The following is a 23258-nucleotide window of genomic DNA, read 5'->3' as shown; positions in this document are numbered from 1 at the left end:
ATATTTTATTGAGTTTTTACAGAGAGAAAAGGAGAAAGATAGAGAGTTAGAAACATCGATGAGAGAGAAACATCGATCAGCCGCCTCCTGCACACTTCCCACTGGGGATATGCCCGCAACCCAGGTACATGCCCTTGACCGGAATCGAACCTGGGACCTTTCAGTCCGCAGGCCGACGCTCTATCCACTGAGCCAAACCGGTTTCGGCGAGAAATTGTTAATCATGATTAGTATAGGAGTTTAATGATACTTCATTAATTTTACTTGTTAATCATCTCAGATGAACCTGATTTACAATGAAATTTATGATGTTTCCCATTCAAAATTTCAAACTGTGAGAAGGTGGTAGTACAGCTTTTAGCTTTTGAGATAGCCAATATATTTTTCTATTATTCTTCTGCAGAAGTTAAAAAACAAGCTTAAGTTAAGACAACAAAAACAGTATTTATGACAGTTTCTAGACCTAAACATTCTTAGAACTTTGCTAATATTTCACAGATACTAAATGTAATATTTTGTGTTGCAGGCTCAGTCCCCAGCCCGTCGGGTCATGTGCATGAAGCAACCAATATATGTGTCTCTCGCACATCGATGTTTCTCTCTTTCTATCTCACCCCTCCCTTCCATTCTCTCAAAAAAAAAAAAAATCAATGGAAAAAATATCCTCGGGTGAGGATTAACAAAAAATAGAAAGCTAAATACGTGTCAGTTCCCCGGACCTCATTCTCAACCATCTGTGGAAGTTAATGGTGGACATTTTAAACTTTTGCCTCTAAATGTGTGCGATTCAATATTACAACACAATTTCAATTTCAAGGCAAAACACAATTTTCTCTACTTGTTCAATTTATAAACCTTTATAGGAAAAACCAAGCTGTACCGGAAAAAAAAGCTTTTGCCAACGCCAACTCCGCGTGATGGAATGAAGTGGTTGTGTGCTATCGCTTCAGCGTTACTCAGCATTAGCATTCCCCCTTCATCTTTTGTGTGTTTCCTGGGTTTGGATTAAGGTGTTTTACGACATTGTTAACCCGCCATCCCCTTATCAGTGTTAAGCGTGCTAGTTAGAGCCCTGGCTGGTTTGGCCCAGTGGATAGAGTGTCGGCCTGTGGACCGAAGGGTCCCGGGTTCGATTCCAGTCAAGGGCACGTACATCAGTTGCAGGCTCCTCCCCTGGCCCAGGCCTGGTAAGAGTGCATGCAGAAGGCAACCAACTGATGCATTTCTCTCACATCGATATTTCTCTCTGTCTTTCCCTCTCTCTTCCACTCTCTCTAAAAACCAATGGAAAAATATCCTTGGGTGAGGATTTAAAAAAAAAAAAAAGTATACTACTTAGAAAGTGTGATATTAACAATAAATAATTGTAAGTCATAAGGAAATGGTGAGTGGTCATGTGTCTATGAGACGCATTTCCCCCCAATAGAAACCTTTCAGAAGAACAGAGAGATAATTATGCAACCTGCAAAAAAGTGTCATTGACATTAATCATCAAGAGAAGAGGAAAACAGATCGGCAAATGCTTCCTGTGCCTATTGCTTGGTATCAGTTAGGAAAACTGGCAGGCTGAGTGAGCTCAGTGAGGTGCCGTGTGAAACTCAGTCCCCTGCCTCTGGTCGGATCACACTCAAGGCCCTTCTGACACGGACCACACCCAAGTGGGTAACCAGGAGGCACCTGTGGGCCTGGCTGTTCGCTAGCAGTTCTGACACTCAGCTATGGAGGAAGGGGGTGTCAGCAGCACAGTTATAATAAAAACAGTATTTGCAAGGAGGTTAAGAGGCGCTTGATTTCGGGCTTGAGAACTAATGCACAGTCCTGTGGCAAGCCTAACCCTCCCCCCCCCCACGCCCCACCCACCCCACCCCCCCACCCCCCCACCCCCCCACCCCTCCCCACCCGCTTACTTTCTTACAAATGAGCAGACATGTGAACGACCCTTCAGAATCTAATCTGTAGGTGAATGAGGTTCTTCCTTCGTTACCAAAACTTTTTCTTCCAAATGGGATGTGTAAATACTATTCATTGAGCATCCGCTGGGGAAGCAAAGATGAATAAGACTTGCTCCTGCCCTCAAGGAAGTTGCGGCCTTAGAAGGGAGTGGGCGCGCATAAACGGTTCATTGCAATACTTCGTAATTGTAATTGTACACGATATTCTTGTAATTGTGCTGCTGTATTTGACGATGGAATTAGCCAGAGGGTGCGATGGAGCAGAGACAGGAGAGTCTCCCTGGAACAGGTGATGCCTGACCTTAGTTCAAAAGAACGAGAAAGGCACACTAGGGAGAGGAAGGGGCGAGAGGTGGCCGGTGTGCGGACGGGCACGTAGCCCTCCGGCTAACGAGTGAGTCAGGGTCGGGCCAGGCGGGCCATACGTGCTACATTAAGGAGTTTAAACTCTATCTGGTTTTAGACAATAAAAAGTCGTTGAAAGGTTTGCAGCGGGGGCTGGCATCAGAGTCATGGCTAGGTATTATACTCGTTTTCTATTGCTGCCCCAACAAGTGCTACAGACTTGGAGACACAGTTCCAGCTCAGAGTCCAGGCTGGCTCACGTGGTTTCCCTGCTCTGATTCACGGGCATCAGGGTGCCCGCCCCTGGATTCTCACAGGAGGCCGAAGAATCCACTGCTCAGGTTGTTGGCAGGAACCAGCTCCTTGTGGTTGTGGGTAGGACTGAGTCCCGTGTCCTCACTGCTGTCCACTGGGGCCACCCTGGGCTCCGGAGGCCTCGCACGGTGCCAGACCACGGCCCCCGCATCCAGAGCCAGCAGGGACTCAGACCTCTGGCTTCCCCCTCTGCCCGCCTCCCTTGCGTCCAGCCTGAGAAGTTCTCTGCTCTTAAAGGCTTATGTGACTGAGTTGGGCTCCATGAAGAAGAGGGATGATCTCCCTAGTTTAGGGTCTGTAAACTTACCTGCACCTGCAGAGTCCTCTCGTCTGGGTAAGGTGACATGGTGACAGGTGCCAGGGATTAGGAGTGGCCATCCCCAAGGGGCCAGGTGGCTTCGCAGAGCAGCGTCTGCCTCTCCCAGCCATGCTCGGCCCAGCACCTGGCTGTCCTTTGCGCCCTGGCTGCTTTTTTTCTTTCTTAAGGTTTATTGACCTGGCCAGTGCGGCTCAGTGGTTGAGTGTCAGGAGGACGTGGTTCAATTCCCTGTTCAGGCACATGCCTGGTTTGTGGGCTCGATCCCCAGTAGGGGGCGTGCAGGAGGCAGCCTATCAATTCTCTCTCTTCGCTGATGTTTCTATCTCTCTTTCCCTCTCTCTTCCTCTCTGAAATCAATCTATAAAAATAAAAGCGCAATATGCTAATTAGACCGGACAGCCAAACAATCTTCCGGACGTCCTTCTGGACAACCTTCCGGACGAAGCCAGGGCTGTGAGGGCTCAGGCAAGCTGCCGCAGATGCAAGGACCAAGAGCCTTGCAAGAATTTCATGCATCGGGCCTCTAGTAAAAAAACATTTTTAAATGGCTTTATTGCAGTATAATTCACATTCGCTCATTTATGTGCACAATTTGATGACTTTTAGTAAATTTAAGGAGTTGTGAAACGGTTACCACAATCTAATTTTAGACCATTTACATCACCCTGAAAAGATTTCTCAGGCCTGAGTGCAGACCATTGGCTGCCCCTGTTTTTTTTTTTTCAGTCCTCACCCAAGAGCATGCTTATTGATTTTTAGAGAGGGGGGATGGGAGAAACATCGCATGGCTGCCTTCTTGGGTATTGAACCCGCAACCGAGGTATGTGCTGTGACTGGGAATTGAAGGTGCAACTTTTCCGTGTACGGGAAGATGCTCCAACCAACTGAGCCACACCGGCCAGGGTGGCTGTCCCTTCCTATTATTGTTTTCAGGCTCATCTCCTTTGAGTGTTTACGTTGCCCAGGACTTTCTCTGGCTCTCTGAGAGTGCCACGTCTAGGATGTCCTTTACCAGGCGGGCAGGAGTGCACATCAAGTGGCTGACATTGGTTACCTCGGGGCGATGAAATGGAGTGTTAGTGGCGAAATGATTAACTTTTTTTTTTTTTTTTTTTTGGTTAATCCTCACTGCAGGATTTTCCCCCACTGATTTTAGAGAGAGTGGGAGGGTGGGGGAGGGGTCGAGAGGGGAGAGAGAGAAACACTGATATGAAGAGCCACATCAATTGGTTGCCTTCCGCACATGCCCTTGACCGGAATCGAACCCGCGATCACACGGTGCCCGGGCCAACACTCTAACCGTGGAGCCAGGCGGGTGCCAGAGCTAACTTTTTCTGTACGAATCTTTCAGGATTTATACTTTCTCTCGCCGATCTCCTCCTTTCCATCAACCAGTACCTGGATAACGCTGTCTCCGATCTACCATGTAAACTGAGGGGGCTGCCGGTGTTGCTAAGTGAGTTTCACATTCATGTCTCCAGCGCCTGCTGAGCCCTTGACAAGACACGTCTTTCCCATAATATCCACTTGGGATGCGCAGGCCTCGAGCACAATCCTGACATCCTGAACTTGTACTTTTTCACCCAAACTATAAGTGGTGCAATCATATGATGTACTGGCACCCATCGGGAATATTATCGGGAGACAGTACAAATTATCACATCTTATCTATATTTGGAAATGTCTTCATCAACATTCAAATGTGTGAATGTTTTCCTGCCACACTTTGAAGCTGAGACACATGCTAAAATACTCTCTTCTAACAGGAAATCCAGTCTTCTTGCCCCAGCCCTCGGGGTTCCTCTGTACCCTGCCTCCATATTCCTCTCCACACACTCTTACCCTTGACCCCTTCGTTCACCGGCTCCACTTCGGTGTTTCTCCTCACTCCCTTTTACCTACGCAAGCAGCCCATGCTCCCAAAGTCCCAATTTTTTCATGAAGCCACTCCTTTCGCTTCTGAACTTCAGAGCAATTTATTAGGAATCAGGAAATTTAGTCACAGGCAAATTAGATGCCTGTATCTTATACATCAAGAAAAGGTTTAATTTTAAAAATTGGAACTCGCCGAAACCGGTTTGGCTCAGTGGATAGAGCGTCGGCCTGCGGACTGAAAGGTCCCAGGTTCGATTCCGGTCAAGGGCATGTACCTGGGTTGCGGGCACATCCCCAGTGGAGGATGTGCAGGAGGCGGCTGGTCGATGTTTCTCTCTCATCGATGTTTCTGACTCTCTATCTCTCTCCCTTCCTCTCTGTAAACAATCAATAAAATATATTTTTTTTAAAAAAAATAAAAATAAAAATAAATAAAAATAAAAATAAAAATTGGAACTCTTCATATTCAAGATGGTAGGTTACACACATGTATTTAACTCAGTTCCCACCAAAACGATAATAAAATGGCAGTAAGAAGGTTTTTCAAATGCCACAAACCTACAAGAACAATGAGAAGGGAGAGAAGATCATTAGGGAAAAACATTTTAAAGGCAGGCACTAGCCCTAGCCCTAGCCGGTGTTTCTCAGTGGTTAGAGCATTGCCCTGCGAATTGGTGCGATTCTTGGTCAAGGGCATGTACCTGGGTTGCAGATTTGATCCCCGTGCAGGAGGCAACCAATTGATGTGTCTCTCTCACATCGATGTCTGTCTGTCTCTCTCTCTCTCTCTCTCTCTCTCTCTCCCTCCCTCTCTCTCTGTCTCCCCCTCCCTCCCTCTAAAAATCAGTGGAAAAAATATCGTTAGTTGAGGATTAACAACAACAACAAAAAAGACAGGTGGGAACGGACACGTGGTAAGTGATTTTGCTGGAACTGAGAAAGGGGGGCCTTGAGCTGGCAGTGGGAAAAACGAGAAGTCAACGGATTTTCCTCGCAGAAGCCACAGACACAGAAGTTGGCACCTTCGGGCAGGAGACTGGCAGAGCCGTCTCTAGAGAATCTGGCCAACCTAAGAACCAACCTGAATCAGGCCCTTTGGGGGTCTGTGTGAGGCTTATTATGAAAAGCTGGGGTTCCCCATAACTTCCTATTCCCTCAGCTCTGTGACTTCCTGGAGAACAGGTCCTGGAGGAGGATGTGGCCAGCGGGGTCTCCCTGCGTGACTGCACAGCACAGGCCTCCCACAGTGCAGAGCGCGGTCAGCCGTGTAAGGGCCCAGCTGAGGTGTGAGCGGACGCCCACGCTGCTCCAGGTATTTGAGGAAAACATCTACTATCGAAAAGACAGCGGCCAGGTAAATAATGAAATAATAGCATATTATTCTGCCTTAAAAAGGAAAGAAATTTACCCTGGCCAGCATGGCTCAGTGGTTAGAGCATTGGCCCATGGACCAAAGGGTTGCTGGGCACCTGTGGGAGGCAACCAATCAATATGCCTCTTTCACATCAATGCTTCTCTCTCTCTCCCTCTCTCTCCCTTCTTCCTTCCCTCCCTCCCTTCCATTATCTCTAAAAACCAACAGAAAAGAATATCCTTGCATGAGGATTAACAAAAAAAAAAAGGGGGGGGGGGGAAGAAATCCTGATATAATCCCAAAAGATGGATGACTCTTGAGGACATTGTGCTCAGAGAAGTTAGTCACAAAAAGACAAATACTGTATGAGTCCACTTATATGAGGAATCTAGAAAAGTCGAATTCATAGAGACAGACGGGAGAATGGTGGTTGCCAGGGGCTGGGGGACGGGGTTGGGAGCTGTTGTTTACTGGGCGCAGAGTTTCAGTTGGGGAAGATGGAAGGAGTTCTGGAGGCGGGTTACACCACATGTGAATATGCTTACCACTCAACTGTGCACTTAGAAATGGTGACGGTGGTCACTGTGATGCCGTCCATTTTTATAAAGTCCTACTAAGCTGGCAGGACCCAACGGGGTGGCTTAGAGGTTTACACCTGGGAGAAAACTACAAAGAAAGTCAAGAAGATGGTGACCACGGCAGTCAAAATGGCCGTGACCTCGGAGCCGGGACCAGCCTGGGTTGGGGGTTGGGCTCTGGGAAGCTGGCCATCTTTCATTTCTTGACCGAGGTGACAGTTCTTTTCATGCACATTCTACAGTAAAAGAGAGAAAACACTTGGGGGGTGTCTTCGCAGATTGATGGGGCCCAACACAGTGGATGAAACGGGTCCAGACCAAGACTTTAAGGGCACAGGGCCAGGGAAGAGCCTGCCTGCTCCCAGAGACGAGAGGTTTTCTGACCGTCGTAAACCAGCACGGAACTGGGTCCCCGGTGCTGACAACGGAGCCGGAGGGACAGCTGTGCATTCAGAACACCGCGGACAAGTGGCTTTCCACCTTGATTCTCGATCCAACGACAACGTGTGAAAGTGAAATAGACATTTTCCCACTAGCAAACGCTCAAAGATGCACCCTTACCTATCAAGGTTCTAGAGAATATACCAACAAAGCCAGGGCTAAAGCAAGAAAGACACAGAATCCAGGAAACTAGGGATCGACTCAAGAAAGAGGTGAACTGCCCGTGGCAGTCCCCGGATCTGGCTCTTGTTTCAACAGTGTTTGCATGGAACAGACACGGGGACAGCCCTCCTTCCAGCTTCGGACCCCCCTCCAACCTCTTTTCCAGTCACCACCTCCAGGCCCACCTCAAACATCCTCAGCCTCCAAGATCAGCCAACACCGTTTTTGACCTTAGTTCATTGCTGAACAGCCATGCGCTCCCAAACTCACCAGAATTGTTCCACCGAGGGGGAGGCTGCCGGCCACAGCCCAGTCCCCCTGCACCTGTGACCGCCTACACCTGCCTCTCTCTGGGCTTCTATTCCAACCGAAACCATGTGGCTCTGGAGGGCGGGGGCTGCTTCTTCGCGAGTCGGCCGAGGAGAAGCACAAGGGCACCCAGTGTCTCCTAAAGATGCAGAACCAGCACAGTGGCCGCACTCTCTTCCAGGCCCTGCTGGAGCCTTCCCCAGATCAGTGGGCAAAACTCAGGGCGCCGTGGAAGCCGCCACGGCCATGGAGAAGAGCCAAACGGAACCAGGCCCTCGGGGGATCTGTGTGAGGCTTTTTATGAAAAGCTGGGGTCCCCATCATTTCCTACGCCCTCCGCTCTGTGACTTCCTGGAGGAGGATGTGACAGCACCTGACTCACCTCCGCTGGCTGACGGGCCCCAGCGCGACTAGGAGCCTTTGGAGCCGAGGCCTTTGAGGGCCCCTCTGCACTCCCCTGGTGTCTGCCTTCCGCCCGAGCCGCTCCCGGAAACCACTGGGCATCCTTTTAACCCGGGCGCCCTCTCCCCAGCATTGGACCAAATGGAAACAACAAAGGTTTTTGCAGCAAAAAGAAGGAAGGAAGTGATGAAGGGATGATGGGAGGGATGGAGGGATGGAGGGATGGAAGGAGGGGAGGGAGGAGGGAGGGAGGAAGGAAGATGTGAGGGAAGTCCCAGTGGGCGGTGAAGGGAGCCCAGGAGACCGCTCTGCAGCCCGGGGAGCAGCCACTCCAGGGGCAGGCAGGTCAGAAGCTGTAGAGAGGTGTGTCTCTAAGAAATGAAGCCATCGGAGAATCTAATGGGTTTGAATGTCATGAGATATTTAAACCTCAAGGCAGAGTCTAGGCTTGCATTCATGTTATACATATAAAGCAAACAAATAAAACAGCAAGAACTGGACACAGTATTAACTCGGTGTGGGAGAGAGGGGAAACAAGAGGTGCGGGAGAGGCAGTCATTGTAACCACATGGTCAGGATGAATAGTGTGTACATAGCTGCAGTGCTGTAAACCCAGAATATCTATGTAGCCACATCTGTGTATGATAGAGTAACATGGGGCGGGGAGTGGATAGGGAGGAGTGTCTGGAAGGTGAGCGTTAAAGCCCTGACTTGCACAATGATAGATAATGCCTAAATCCCAAAACTCAAGAAGCGGCAATATGCGCATGCCCCTTAGATATATGGGGGATACCAGATAATTAGCTCAAGGTGTTGAACGTAGTGCCCCTGGGGAACAGGAAAGTATGGGAACCCCAGCTTTTCACAATAAGCCTCATAGAATTTCTAAACATGTGCATATGCAACTTGGGAAAATAAATAGATAACTGAGGTGGAGAACTCTCCTACTTTCTGTATGTGCATATTTTTTAAAATATATTTTTATTGATTTCAGAGAGGAAGGGAGAGGGAGAGAGAGAGAGAAACACCAATGATGAGAGAGAATCATTGATCGGCTGCCTCCTGCACACCCCGCACTGGGGATCGAGCCCGACACCCAGGCATGTGCCCTTGACCGGATTTGAACCCGGGACCCTTCAATCCACAGGCTGACACTCTATCCACAGAGGCAAACCGGCTAGGGCTGTATGTGCGTATTTTTATAAGAAGCATATGTTTTGTTTTTATGCCAACATATTTTAACGGATCTAAAGAAGAAATTTGTTGAAAATAAATATTTCTGATCACTGGTTTGGCAACCTTCCAGCCAGGGGCATATACTTCACCTTTACAGAAAATTATTTATAAAACTGAGGCAGTTTTAAAATATGGCCACAAACGATTTTAATGACTTAAAACAATAACCATTTGATTAAGCTTATCTTTCTGTGGATTGGCTGAACAGTTCTTCTGAGCCATGCATTCTCTGACACTCCGCCCCCTAAAGACGGATCTAGCCCAGCCAGCATGGCTCAGAAGTGTCAACCTATGAACCAGGAGGTCACTGTTCGATTCCCAGTCAGGGCACATGCCCGGTTGCAGGCTTGATTCCCAGTGTGGGGCGTGCAGGAGGCAGCTGATCAATGATTCTCTCTCATCATTAATGTTGCTCTCGCTCTCTCCCTCTCCCTTTCTCTATGAAATCAATAAAAATATATATTTTCTTAAAAAGAGTTGGGGTCTCTGTCCACTCCCCTTAATCTGGGCTGGCTGTAATGGTTCAATAAATAGAGTGTTGGGAGCGATGCTTATGTGACTTCCAAGGAGGGGTCCTTAAAGGCCATGCAATTGCACCTTGCTCACTGGCACACTCACTCCTGGAGTCTGGAACTCCCAGGTAAGACGTGCAACTACCCTGCCATCACTGTGCTGGTGAAGACTCCTGGAGACAGTATGGGTGAGCCTGTTCTTCAGCCAGCCCAGCCCAGGTGACAGTCACATAAATGAAGAAACCATCCGGGAAGTGGGTCCCCGCCCCCCACAGTTCCACCCTCAGCTGGAACACAGTATAGCTTTTCCTGATATGCCTTTTCCAAATTCCTATGACCATGACAATGCTAAATTAATCATTGGGTGCTAAATTAATGCATAAATTAATTATTGGATGCTAAATGAATGAACAATTACCTCCTTGCATGTATTAAATATATGGCTCTGTATGTTCCAATACTAAACTAATATGTGTGGTTTTAATTATTGTTTCAAGAATATCCAGCCCTGACCAGTTTGGCTCAGTGGATAGAGCGTCGGCCTGCGGACTGAAGGGTCCCGGGTTCGATTCCGGTCAAGGGCATGTACCTTGGTTGCGGGCACATCCCCGGTGGGGGGTGTGCAGGAGGCAGCTGGTCGATGTTTCTCTCTCATCGATGTTTCTAACTCTCTATCCCTCTCCCTTTCTCTCTGTGAAAAATCAATAAAATATATTTTAAAAAAATAAAAAAAGAATATCCAAACAAAAACCAGTCACTCCTTCATCCCTTTTAGATCCTGACAAGCAATGGGAGGAGCATTTCAAGGAACGGAAGTGGCCGCACGGCAAATTCTCTGACAGAGAACGGAAGAAGAGCTACCTAGTCAGGGACAAACACAAAAGACTTGTGGGAACCCATAAGAACAGTGTCAGGATGGCTGTGACTCGGGTGGAACTGAGATTGCGAAACATGCTCTGGACATCAGAAAGGGCGTGTATAGCCATAGCGGGAGAAAAGAAGGAAGAAACGGGCCCGTTGCAGAGCGCAGATGGTGTAATATTAACAGATGACCCAGAGAAAGGAGAACCTCTCAACTCTCATTTGGTTTGCCTGCTACAGAGAGAATGATGCTGGAGATTAAAATGGTCTAAGGGTGTAGTTAGATGGAAACTGAGGCCCCAACGAAGTGAAGGAAGATAAGAGAACACTAACTCAATTGAAATTGGTTTAAGACCCCAAATTTTGGGTGCAGTCCCTCTGCCAAGATGCTGAAGGGAACTGGAGAAATGGTTTGGGAACTATCGTAGACAAACTTGGAGAAATTTTAGAAAAGCAGGAAAAGCACTGGGGAGAGCATTCTGACATGCAAGAAAATTTAAAATGGAAGTTATAAAACTATTCACCAATGGCTTCGGTATTAGTCACTCTGACAAGATTTTAGATTCTAGATTCTTCAGATAACTTGTGAGCACCGAGTAGCAGGAAGAGTGAGAACTGCTCAAGCTGAATAAACCTCATTTCCCCTTTTCACAGTGTTACAGTAAAGTTACAACATTGTAAGATGGGGGAACTTTTAGAACTTTACTTGCTTTCTGCTTGGTTTCAAGCAAGAAGCACAACCTTTCAGGACATCTTTGCAGATCATATAAAGAGACCTGAGCACAGCACTGGAATTCGGTGGGTGAACTGATGTTTGAACATTAATATTAATTAAATGTTGATTTGGATGATATCAGCATAAATAGGGAAGGGAGGACCTATGAAAATTCACTCCTAAATAAAAGCAATTTTTAAAAAAATCAACTTTTTTAAGACTCTGTAAATTAACCAAAGTCTTGCAGCAAGTTGAGGAATGCTTATTTAAAAAAAAAAAAAAAAAAAAGGCTGGCCCGGCTGGTGTGGCTCAGCATTTGAGCATTGATCTATGAACTAGGAGGGCATGGTCCAGTTCTGGCCAGGGTACATGCCCAGGTTGTGGCTCGATCCCTAGTAGGAGGCATGCAGGAGGCAGCTCTCTCTCTCTCTCTCTCTCTCTCTCTCTCTCTCTCTCTCTCTCTCTCTCTCTCTCTCTCTCCCCCCATCCTCCCTATCTGAAAATCAATAGCATATTTTAACAAAAATAAATAAAATGAGCCAGAAAATATAGATATGGATCCAAGTAGGTAGGGCCTTGGATGTTGGTAAAGGAATTTGGACTCCACTTGGTAGTTAATGGGAAATTTAGAATTTCTAAACAGAACCTTTGAAATGGGTACTGCTGTTTTGTCTGCTCAACGCTTTCTGTGGAGAGCACCCCAGTTTTCATTGGGACAGGCATCTTTTCCCCCAGCCCAGTTCGTGTCACACAAGTAGAGATAAGTGAACCCCCAATTCCACAGTGATTGGTTCAGGGATTTGTACAGGATCCAAACAGAGCCAATGACCAACGGGAGTCACATCTGGGATTTTAGTTATACGGCTGGAGGGGGGGGGGGGGGGCGGGGGGGGGAGGAGGCAGACAGAGATGAGCAGATTAGAGGAACAATTTGCAAAATTTGAAAAAGATCTATAGATTAACTCTATGCATGTTAACATTTTGATTTTAATAATTGTACTATATTTATTTTAAATGTTAACATTTAGAGTGCTGATGAAGGGTACATTGAAATTCTTTGAACTGTTTTTGCAACTTCTGGGTAAATTCTGAAAATATTTTTTAAAATAAAATTAAAATATGAAATTTAGGGCTTGATCAACAGTAGAGAGGACGGCTTTGGGAAATACTATGGTAATAAAATGGTGAGGAGATGCTTAGATATAGAGAGATGAAAAAATAGTAAAATAATGGTTCAACTCTGAGAGAGTGGTAGCCGCACTAAAGGAAGGAGAGTCTGGCCCTGGCCGGTTTGGCTCAGTGGATAGAGCGTCGGCCTGTGGACTGAAGGGTCCCGGGTTCGATTCCGGTCAAGGGCATGTACCTTGGTTGCGGGCACATCCCCAGTGGGAGGTGTGCAGGAGGCAGCTGATCGATATTTCTCTCTCATTGATGTTTCTAACTCTCTATCCCTCTCCCATCCTCTCTGTAAAAAATCAATAAAATATATTTTTTTTAAAAAAGAAAAGGATGGAGAGTCTGGAAGAGAAATGGGTTTGGGGGTAAAGGGCGTGTCCATTGGACATGCTGAAGCTTACACGTCGAATAGCCTCCAGGTGGCGCTGTTCAGCAAACAAGGAAACGAACTGGGGCCGGCAGAAAGGCAATGGCTGAAGTTAGAGCGTTTACATACAGGAACAAGTTGTCACGCAGGAATATGATGTAACTAAAGGAGACACTGTGGGGTGTCGATGTAAGAAACATTCAAACCTATGGAGAATTTTTATGAGTTTATTTGAGCCAAACTGTCCACAGTTGCTGGGAAGCAGAATATCATCAGACTGAGATAATGGTAGTTTTGCACCTTGATTTATACACTAGAGGCCCGGTGCACAGATTCATGCACAGGTGGGGTCCCTCAGTCTGGCCTGAGCCCTCTCACAATCTGGGACCCCTCGGGGGGCATCCCCCCACCCTGGCCAGGGATGTAGCAGTGCCGAAGGGGCAGGCGGCCAGGGAGGAGCCCCAGGCGGGGCGGGCACGGCTCCCACAGCTGCCAACCGGGAGCCAGCTTCTGGCTGAGCGGCGTTCCCGCTGTGGGAGCGCACTGACCACCAGGGGGCAGCTCCTGCGTTGAGTGTCTGCCTCCTGGTGGTCAGTGCACGTCATAGTGACCGGTCGACCGGTCGTTCTAGTCTTTCGGTTGTAATGGTCACTTAGGCTTTTATATAGAGAGATTACAATCGGAAGAGACGTATGTGGAACATGAAATCCATTGGTGATAGGTTAGGGAGGTGGGAGAAATCGAGGAGGGGGAACCTCTGGGACTGTATAAAAAGTAAAATGATAGACACATATTTCTTTTACATGGGTGGGTACAGGATAGTTAACAGTCAATAACTAACACGGCAACAATAACAGTGAGAGCTCTCTGCCTTGTTGCACTGGTTGTGCCCTGAGGAGTCTAGAAAAAGGGGTCTAGACATTCCAGAGGAATGTTATTGTAGATGCAAAAGACAATAGACAGGCTTAGTTAAGGTGAAGATGACCTTTGCAGGGGTAGAGTCTAGCCTAGGACATGACTACCTGCCATAAACAGCTTTTAGTTAAAGAGTTTTCATTTCAGACCATCCTTTGTGGTTACTTTAGGTCTCCGAGTTTGCAAGACCCACACGCAGGCCTTCCCTGAGCTTGTCAGGTTCAGTATGTGGTCCCTTTTCATCCACAGGAGAAAAAAGGCTGGTGCGGACAGCCCAGGGAAGGGGCCCCGGGGCCGCAGGCAGAGCCAACCACAGAGATTTCAGAGAAGGCGGCAGCTGAAGAAAGCCTTCGCCAGAGGGGACATGTCTGGTCACAGCTAATCTCTAATACAGGAAGGAGTGTCCCAAGGTACTTCTGTAACAGAGGGTTTGGGGTTGAAAAAAATGGTCGGTAATTAAAACTTAATAAATGGTTAAATGTGTTCTGAGCCCCTATTCCTGCACAGTTGCTGCTTTCTCAGTTGGTGCTGGCGAAATGGGAATGGGTGTTACCCTGGGCAAGTTGCCCACTGGCCTCCCCTGTGACTTTGACATCACAAACAGATAAGAACTGATATAATACTTAGTCCAGGCCGATCTAAGAGGACAGAGGTAAGCCAAGTGGCACCTGTTCGAAAAGCTCAAGCAGTGCAGTGAGCTGTGAGGGGATGAGCCACGTGACGGAGAAAATGCTTCTCTCAGGTTCCTCCAACTCCATAGCTCAGCACGCTCTGCCTTTCCCCATGTTAAATGTTCATGCTATCCACTTCATGTGGCTGCCGTGAGAACGGTAGGAGATAAAGTACATGACAGCGCCTAGCACAGAATAGATGTTCAGGCTATATTTGTAAGTTGAACATGAATCTATAAATAGAGAAATCCCACTCCAGTCTCCAAGGAAGTACCAGCCTCGGCCACGAGAGGGGAGTCTCAGTCACAGGCCTTTGAGGCGGAGTAAGACACAGCATGAGGTGGCAGGCACCTTTGAGGGGGAGTAAGACACAGCATGAGGTGGCAGGACCCCTCCGGATAGACCGGCTTTGCCTGAGGCAGGACACTCACTCCCATCCAGGAAACATGGCTCCATGCCGAAATCCATGGCGTTTCTCTGAGTCACTGTATTCTCCTGACGTTGCAAAATGGTCCCAGCAAAAGTACCCTGAAGGCTTTTCCTGCTTCCTGAGTAACATCTAAACTGGCCCGAATCCAAGGCTTTCCTCAATCTGGCCTCAACCCACCTGCCCAGCCTGAACTCCCCTTAATCCCTCACACTGCACCACACCGGACAGTCGTGCTCCTGCCTCCAGGCCGGGACTCATGCGGCTCCTTCTTCTTGATGGCTTTCCTCTGCCCGACCTTCTGAAACCCTACTTCTTCTTCAATGACCCAAGTGCCCCCTCCTCCCTTACTCCCTCCTCACTTCTCTAGAGGGACCTCACCCAGCCCCGGCTCACACACCTATATCACATCCATGTATCTTGTATTAAATCGATTTATGTAGGTGCATCTTTTCAATAATTAGAGGTAAACTCCACGAGTAGAGAGGCCAGTGGATAATCCACCCAGGGTAACACGGTGAGTAAATGGCAAAGGTGGGGTTCTAACCTGCGCAATCCGGCTCCAGAGAGCTCAGGCTCTTTACCGAGAATTCACACTGTACCGTAACCTTCCATCAGCCAGAGCGCCCAGCTCGGAGCTCTGCACACAGTGCCATTCAACAGCTTATCAAATGAATAACTTTTTGAAGCACTGATCTAATTAGCACCTGTTGAACCTTCACTGACTTGTGGGCTATCGGGAGCCAGCAACTTGGTCTCATTAATCTGAATTAGAGTGCCCGGTCATAGATCCAATTATGAGCAATTTCAGAATCATAATTACTGGCCCACTTTGTCTCTTGATCTATAATACATAGAAGGACCTCCTCCCAGCTTTTACGGAAGAAAGAAACAAAGCGATTACTTACTGAAGGCCAGCAAATGTGTTTTTCTGAAGCTTCCAGCTCCCATCTTTTTTTTTTTTCTTTCTTTTTTTAATATGGAACACTTCCCGAATTTGCATGTCATCCTTGTGCAGGGGCCATGCTAATTTTCTCTGTATCGTTCCAATTTTAGTACATGTGCTGCCGAAGCGAGCACACCAGCTCCCGTCTTCCCTGCGAAGTGAAGGGGCTGGACTGACGTCTCTGAGGGCCCGGTCTTCACTGTTGACAGTCTGTGACTCTGGGAGACAGAATGGAATTAAAAAGAGCCCTGCCTGCCTCTGTGCCAGAAGATAGCCTGTTGAGCCTCAGCTCCCCAACTCCCAGGTCCCCCATCTGCAAAACCGGGGAACAAGACAGGCATGGCCCCACTCGTCCAGCTAAAACCATAAGGTGACCCCCAGATTGTGGAGTTGTCCGAAGAAACTGAAGCGATCAAATACGTGTGCAAACTATAAAGTCTAGTACAGAATCAAAGATGACGGTCTTACGGAGGCTGCGGGAGGCAGAAGAGGGTATGGGGTAGAAGAGAGGATTGGGGGGTAGAAGGTGATGGAAGGAGACTTGGGGTGTGAACACACAGCACTACCTACAGCTGATGTATATTATAGAATGGTACACCTGAAATCTATATAATTTAACCAATGGCGCCCCAATACATTCAATAAAAAAGCCATCTTGACAGGATTTCAGTTTTGCAAACTCCAGTGACAGCAATGTTGCCTATTTTGCTGTTTTTGAGAAAAGCCTCCTGGTGTGTTTCCAGCAAACCCAGTCCCCGCCGCGGGCAGCTTCCCGGCCGCCCCGCCGGGTGCGCGAAAGGCGGGCGGGGCGGGCCGTCCTGCGGGAGGCGGGAGCGCTGGGAGCCCCGCAGCCGCGGCCGCGACCGCGGCGCCGGAGGCCGGGCACCAGCCGTGGGAACGCCGCGCGCGCCCGCGGGGCCACGTGACGGCCGCGGGGCCGCGCGGGTCGGGGACGCGCGGGGACCGGCCTGCGCGCGGCTCCGCGGGTGACAAGGCGGCGGGAAGGGGCGGGGCCCGGGCGGGGCGCGGGGAGAGGCGGGCGGGGCGCGGGGAGAGGCGGGCGGGGCGCGGGGAGAGGCGGGCGGGGCGCGGGGAGAGGCGGGCGGGGCGCGGGGAGAGGCGGGCGGCGGGAGGAGGAGTGGAGATGGCGGCGGCGGCGGCTCAGGGGGGCGGGGGCGGGGAGCCCCGGGGAGCCGAGGGGGTCGGCCCGGGGGTCGCGGGGGACGTGGAGGTGGTGAAGGGGCAGCCGTTCGACGTGGGCCCGCGCTACTCGCAGCTGCAGTACATCGGCGAGGGCGCGTACGGCATGGTCAGGTGAGGGGCGTCCGGGCAGGGGCGCCTGGCGGGGGCAGCGGCGGGGCGGGGGCTGCGGGGCGGGAGGGCCCGGTGCCGGGTGCTCTCCGCGCCTTGAGGTCCGAGCGCCCCGAGGGGCGGGGGTCGGCCGGGCTGGGAGCGCCCGCGGAGAGGACCTCTGCGTGCGCCCAGGAGGGGCTGGAGCCTGAACCGGCCTCTCCGCGGTGAAGGGAGGCGATCTGGGTGTGGGGGAGCTGCGGGGCCCGGGGCCCTGTGCACGGGGGTGCGGTGGGGAGAATGGGGTCTGGGACGGTGCTACCCTTCGTGGAGAGGGAGTGAGGACCCTTCTCTGGGGGGGATGCCTGGGGTGCCCCCGGGGAGGCCGGCGAGGGGTTCGGGAGAGCCGAGCAGCGCACAGGGCTGGGCAGTGCTGGGCTGGGCTGGGCCGGGAGCGCCTCCCGCAACTTCGGGGGGGCTGTGCGTTCTCCCCTCCCCACGGTGTGCCCTGGGCTTTGTTCATGGGCAACAGCTCTGCTGCCCTGACAGCCCTGCCTGCCTCATCCCTCCCTCCAGCCCCCGTGACTCCCTCCTTCCCCCGTATTTGCCTCACTGTGTGCCCTGCACTCGTCTCCCAGCCCCCGACCTGTCCAGGCTGCGGGAGCCCATCACGGGGCGGGGCAGGGCCGCTGGAAGCGAGCGGGCTGCAGAGAGGGGAAGTCTGAGCGGCCGCTCTTCCTCTCTTTGTGAAGTCACCGAAGGGCTGCCTGGCTGGTCCCCAGCTTTCTCCCTGGAGAGCGCAGGCCTTCGCAGCAGGAAGGAACCAGCATTGTTTACGACTTGGCCAGAGCCCTCTCCGGCTCCCTCCCTTCCCGGCCACGGCCTGGGTGGGGCCAGCCGGCCTGGCCTCCCCCTCTGTAGGACCACACCAACACCACCTCTCTGGCCCTCTCAGCTCAGCTTACGACCACGTCCGCAAGACCCGCGTGGCCATCAAGAAAATCAGCCCCTTCGAGCACCAGACCTACTGCCAGCGCACGCTGCGGGAAATCCAGATCTTGCTGCGCTTCCGCCACGAGAATGTCATCAGCATCCGAGACATTCTTCGGGCACCTACCCTGGATGCCATGAGGGACGTGTATCCTTCACCTTGGCCAGCTGGCTGTCCAGGCGGCCTCGGAGCTGGGCTGGGGGAACACTGCGTTTCCTTCTGTTTCCTTCTTCCCTGTCACCCTCCAGAACTAGCCCAGTGAGAGAAACCTAGCGGAAAAGAGGCCACGGGAGGTCGGAGGGCTGGGCGCCCCGGGTGAATCCTGCCTGCTGCAGCCAGCAGTGTGGCCTGGGGCACGGCTGCTCTCTCTGCTGTGCCTCTGTGGGGTCTGGGCAAGATGGCCTCTATGCGGCTCTGTCTCCTGATAGGTCCAATATCGTGACAGGACCCAGCCTCTGCCCACAGCCAGTTCTTGTTTAACAGGCGGTCTTTCCCCTCTGGGTCCTCAGCCTGGGAGGCAAGCAGAAAGCTGCCCCTTTCTGCGGGCCTACTATGCGTCAGGCGCTGTGCCTGCCCAGGGCTTTCACGTTCGGAATTCTACCTCCCACCTGCCCGAGGAGACAGGTCTCGGCTCCCTTTCGTAGATGAGGAGATTGAGGCTCAGAAAGCCTTCAGTTGCTGCCTCTGCCCCTCCCCCAAAAGAAACCCTGTCCTTTCTCCAGGACTTCCTGCTGGGAGCCCCGCCCAGTCACCTGTGGCCTTGCACCTTGCCCAGGGAGGGACAGCCTGGCCTTTGTTGCCCTCCCCCCATATCACTTTCCTAGTTTGCTGTCCACTTCCTGCCTGCCTCTGTTGTTAGCAGCTTCTAATACTGTCACCTCTCGCCCACTCCACCCACCCCCAGCCAGTCCCAGTTCTCCACCCAAGCATGGGGATTGGTACCGCAGTGTCTGCAGGCCCCCGCCACAAACTGCGGGCAGGAAACCTCCACGCTCACTCCCAGCTCGCCCTGTGACCTTCAGCATCTTCATCTATAAAACAGGGTTGGCCCGCATGTTCTCAGAAGGCCCTGTGGGGCTGATTCTAGAAGATAGCCCTTATTCTTGTAGAGACAAGCCAAGAGACATGTGTGTATGTCTGTATGCATGCATGCAAGTGTAATCTTAAATTATCTAAGGACATTTACTCCTCTCTCTTCTGATGCACGGCCAAGCACTCTTTGAACAGGAGCGTGCTGTTGGGAGTGTCTCCTCATTTGTCTTGCACAAACCATTCCCATAAGGTAGGCATTTATTTTTAAGCAAACATTTATTGCATGCCAGATGGTATGCATACATTATCTCATTTAACCCTCTCAACAGCCATGTGGCTCAGGCATTTGTAATAGCAACACGAGTTCATGTTGCTGAACACTTACAGCGTGCCAGGCACTGGGCTGGCTTCTTTACATGGGTCATCTCATCTCATCGTCACAACCACTCTCGAAAGAACCATTCTTTTTCCTACTTTTCAGACGAGGAAATAGAGGTGCAGACAGGTCGAGGTGGTAAAACCAATGAGCAGGAGGGTGGGGATTTCAGACACCAGCAGGTTCACCCCAGAGCTGCTGCTCTTCTCTGGAGCTCTCCTGCCCTGCAGAACTGAAGTGCTTTTGCTCAGGTCACCAGCTGAGAGCCTGGGCCTTGCCCAGCTTGACTAGGGGTTGGCAGATCTGTTGAGTCTGAGGGGCGCCAGCTGGAGGGCATGCAAAGCCTAGTCACCAGAGCCCGTTCTTCTTAACCAAGTGCCTCCCGCTGCCCCCGCCTGTGGGGTCTCCGATACCATCCTCAGCTACATTGTGCAGGACCTGATGGAGACAGACCTGTACAAGTTGCTCAAAAGCCAGCAGCTGAGCAACGACCACGTCTGCTACTTCCTCTACCAGATCCTGCGGGGCCTCAAGTATATCCACTCGGCTAACGTGCTCCACCGGGATTTAAAGCCCTCCAACCTGCTCATCAACACCACCTGCGACCTTAAGGTCGGGACTGGGTGCCTGTTCCCTCCTCCCGCCGGGGTCTGGGGCTTCCATTTGACTCATAGCCCCCGGAGTGGGAGGGCACTGCCAGCCAGGGGCACGCATGGGCAGGGGCATGGCGAAATGACTGCTTGGGCGGGGAGGCCTTGAGCACCAAGCTCAGCAGCCCCGGTTGGATTCCAGATCTGCGATTTTGGCCTGGCCCGGATCGCCGACCCCGAGCATGACCACACTGGCTTCCTGACAGAATACGTGGCCACGCGCTGGTACCGGGCCCCAGAGATCATGCTGAACTCCAAGGTAGGGGGCCACCCACCCCCAAAGGGAAGGGGCCAGGTCCCGGGAAGCCCTGGAGCCAGGCAGGGACCCCCTGGGCGGGGTCACATTACTCTGGTCCTTGGGGTCTGGAAAGAAGCTAAGCACTAGCTCTTCCCAGGCTCTGCTCTCTGCCTCCTGCAGCATTGAATGTCGGTTGGGGTGGTGGCTTGGCCCAGACAACAGGGACCCGTTGAGGCTGGCCCCGGGACCCACCACTTTCTCCCCCTCCCCAGGGCTACACCAAGTCCATCGATATCTGGTCTGTGGGCTGCATTCTGGCTGAAATGCTCTCCAACCGGCCCATCTTCCCTGGCAAGCACTACCTGGACCAGCTCAACCACATTCTGGGTGAGGGGGCCTGGCCAGCTGAGGGGAAGGGAGAGTAGTCTGTTGGAAGTGAGATTTCTTTGGGGTCAGGGTCAGTGAGTCTGTGGGAGTCGGATCAGGAGTCCCGCCACATTTGGAGCCTCTGCGGCACCTCACAGTATTTCAGTGATATAGCTGCTCTCCGCTGGCACGTGGGAAAAGCAAGGAAGTGCTCGAGCTGAGATCTGAACTGGGGGCTGCCCGCGTCCAGACCCCTGGCTTCCTCATCCTAGGATTGGCTGGAGATAACTGTCAGGGCATGGGCTGGGCTGTGGGAGCGCCTGTTCTTGGCTCCTTCTGTCCCCAGAAGGGAGAGAGGATGGCTCACCAAGTCACCTGCCCTACCCATAGGCATCCTGGGTTCCCCCTCCCAAGAGGACCTGAACTGTATCATCAACATGAAGGCCCGGAACTACCTGCAGTCTCTGCCTTCCAAGACCAAGGTGGCCTGGGCCAAGCTCTTCCCCAAGTCAGACTCCAAAGGTGAGAGCGACACGGGGGCTGACGGGGGATGAAAGCTGGGTGCGTGAGCCCAGCAGCTGCCTGAGTAGACAGGCCCCCTGGGCACAGAGAAGCAAAACAGTACTTCTGGGAACTTCCCGAGCCTTCGCTTTGACCCCTGATTCCTGCCCATCCTTAGCCCTCGACCTGCTGGACCGGATGTTGACCTTTAACCCTAATAAACGGATCACAGTAGAAGAAGCCCTGGCTCACCCCTACCTGGAGCAGTACTACGACCCAACGGACGAGGTGGGTCAGCCACCAGGAGCAGGCCTGGCCGGTCCGTGGGTGGGCAGGCCCCCCTCAGGGTCTGGCCTGAGCCTCACATCTTTGCCACCCTAGCCAGTGGCCGAGGAACCTTTCACCTTTGACATGGAGCTGGATGATCTGCCCAAGGAGCGGCTGAAGGAGCTCATATTCCAGGAGACAGCCCGCTTCCAGCCCGGCGTGCTGGAGGCCACCTAGCCTGAACAGACGCCTCCGCTCCCCGGGGCTGGGTGAGTGCGCCCCACCGCCCACGCGCTGATTCACTCTGAGACCAGGGTACCAAACATCCTGTGCAGTCAAAGCTCATGCCCATGATCCATGTCTGTGGTCGCAACAGAAGGGCCAGAGACTGCCCAGACCATGGACCTGTGGCCTGCCCGTCGTCATGTCCCTCCTTCCCCCAGCCCCAAATGGCTCCCATCTGTCAACACCCTGCTGCCCCCAGCCCCAGAGGTCACTGCGGGCCCCTCTCACCCATCTGAGGACCGGAGCCAGGTTTTGCCCCTCCCAGTATGGCAGGTGGGGCCGCCATTGCTTTGGGAGGAGCTAGCAGCTCTCAGCCTGACCCAGATACCACGCTTTCTCACACCTGGTGCCCGGGTCAGCAGTTCACACACCTTTGGGGGACTCTGACCCACACCACTCTTCCCTCCCTCACCTCCGGTCTTTCTGCCAGCTGGAGCCTGATAGAGGGCGGGCAGACACACCTGTGCTCAAACCCCAGGTCTGACACGTAGTAAGAGCTGTGTGATATTGTGCAAGACACTTCACTTCTGCAGCTCCATTTCCTGGGGACAGCCCTGATAATGAGAGCAAACACAGAGCACTAAGCATTGTTCTAGATGTTTCTGTGTATGAGCTCATTTCACCCTTGCAGCAGTACCGTGAGACAGGTACTAAGGCTGTCCCCATTACGAGGAAACAGGCACTTCTCTCTCAACTGTAGGGATGAAACGAAAGGGGTTGAGGTCAGAGCTCCGGCAGGTGCTCTCCTGGTGCTAATGGTTCCTTTCCTGCCTGCCTTTTTGTTTAGGCCCTGCCTCCTGTCTGCCCCTCCCCTGCTGGACTGTTAGAAAATGGACACTGTGCCCAGCCCGGACCCCGGCAGCCCAGGTCGGGGACAGGGCAGGCCTGGCCATCTTCCCTCGCTTTGCGCGGGCCTCCGGCTTCAGGCAGGCCCAGGCCCCCTCCTCCCCCCTCCTAGGACCTGTGGCTCAGGTGGCCCCAAAGCAGATTCCCCTCAGCTGTTCTGCCTTCCTCTCCCCCAGCTGCCCCAGTCTCTGGTGGTTCTGGAACCGAAGGGCCCTGGCTGCCCTGTGACCTCCTGAGGGACGGCCGGCCGGGGATAGGGCACACTGAGTTGGGACTCAGGGCCAGCTGTGCCCCACTCACCTCATTCAAACCCCACCCATTTCCCCTCAAGGAACATTCCTAAGGCTCAAGGGCTAGTATCCTTGAGGAGCTGGGCCCTGCCTAAGCCCCCTCCCCCTAAGCTGCCACATCTAACTCCTGCTGCTTCTGTGTGTGGGTGAGCAGAAGTGGAGGTGGGGGCGTGGAGAGCCCGGGGCCCCTGCCCACCTGTGCCTGTATCTAATATATAAATATAGAGATGTGTATATGATGGCCGTGG

At 52.0% G+C, this 23258-nt stretch overlaps 1 protein-coding gene, 1 long non-coding RNA gene and 1 other non-coding gene across 3 annotated transcripts; 1 reads left to right on the top strand and 2 right to left on the bottom strand.

Annotated features, from left to right (window-relative positions):
* Nucleotides 1-13150: 13150 nt before the first annotated feature.
* LOC132232792 (uncharacterized) lies at nt 13151-18124 on the bottom strand. Its single transcript, XR_009452477.1, has 3 exons — nt 17815-18124; nt 15841-16096; nt 13151-14250 (listed from the first exon to the last, which is right to left on the bottom strand). It is a non-coding gene; the product is annotated as an uncharacterized LOC132232792 (long non-coding RNA).
* Nucleotides 15906-16012, bottom strand: LOC132233891 (U6 spliceosomal RNA). The gene has a single exon (XR_009452746.1). It is a non-coding gene; the product is annotated as a U6 spliceosomal RNA (small nuclear RNA).
* Nucleotides 16993-23251, top strand: MAPK3 (mitogen-activated protein kinase 3). Its single transcript, XM_059692373.1, has 9 exons — nt 16993-17192; nt 18124-18306; nt 19990-20179; nt 20360-20476; nt 20728-20842; nt 21212-21343; nt 21501-21610; nt 21704-21858; nt 22662-23251. Exons 1-8 carry the CDS (start codon nt 17023-17025, stop codon nt 21824-21826), a joined length of 1140 nt encoding a protein of 379 aa, XP_059548356.1. The 5' UTR covers nt 16993-17022; the 3' UTR covers nt 21827-21858; nt 22662-23251.
* The last annotated feature ends 7 nt before the right edge of the window (nt 23252-23258 follow it).

Source organism: Myotis daubentonii, chromosome 4 (assembly GCF_963259705.1).
Source record: "Myotis daubentonii chromosome 4, mMyoDau2.1, whole genome shotgun sequence".
Lineage (NCBI taxonomy): Eukaryota > Metazoa > Chordata > Mammalia > Chiroptera > Vespertilionidae > Myotis > Myotis daubentonii.
This window is presented reverse-complemented; position numbering and strand designations above follow the sequence as displayed.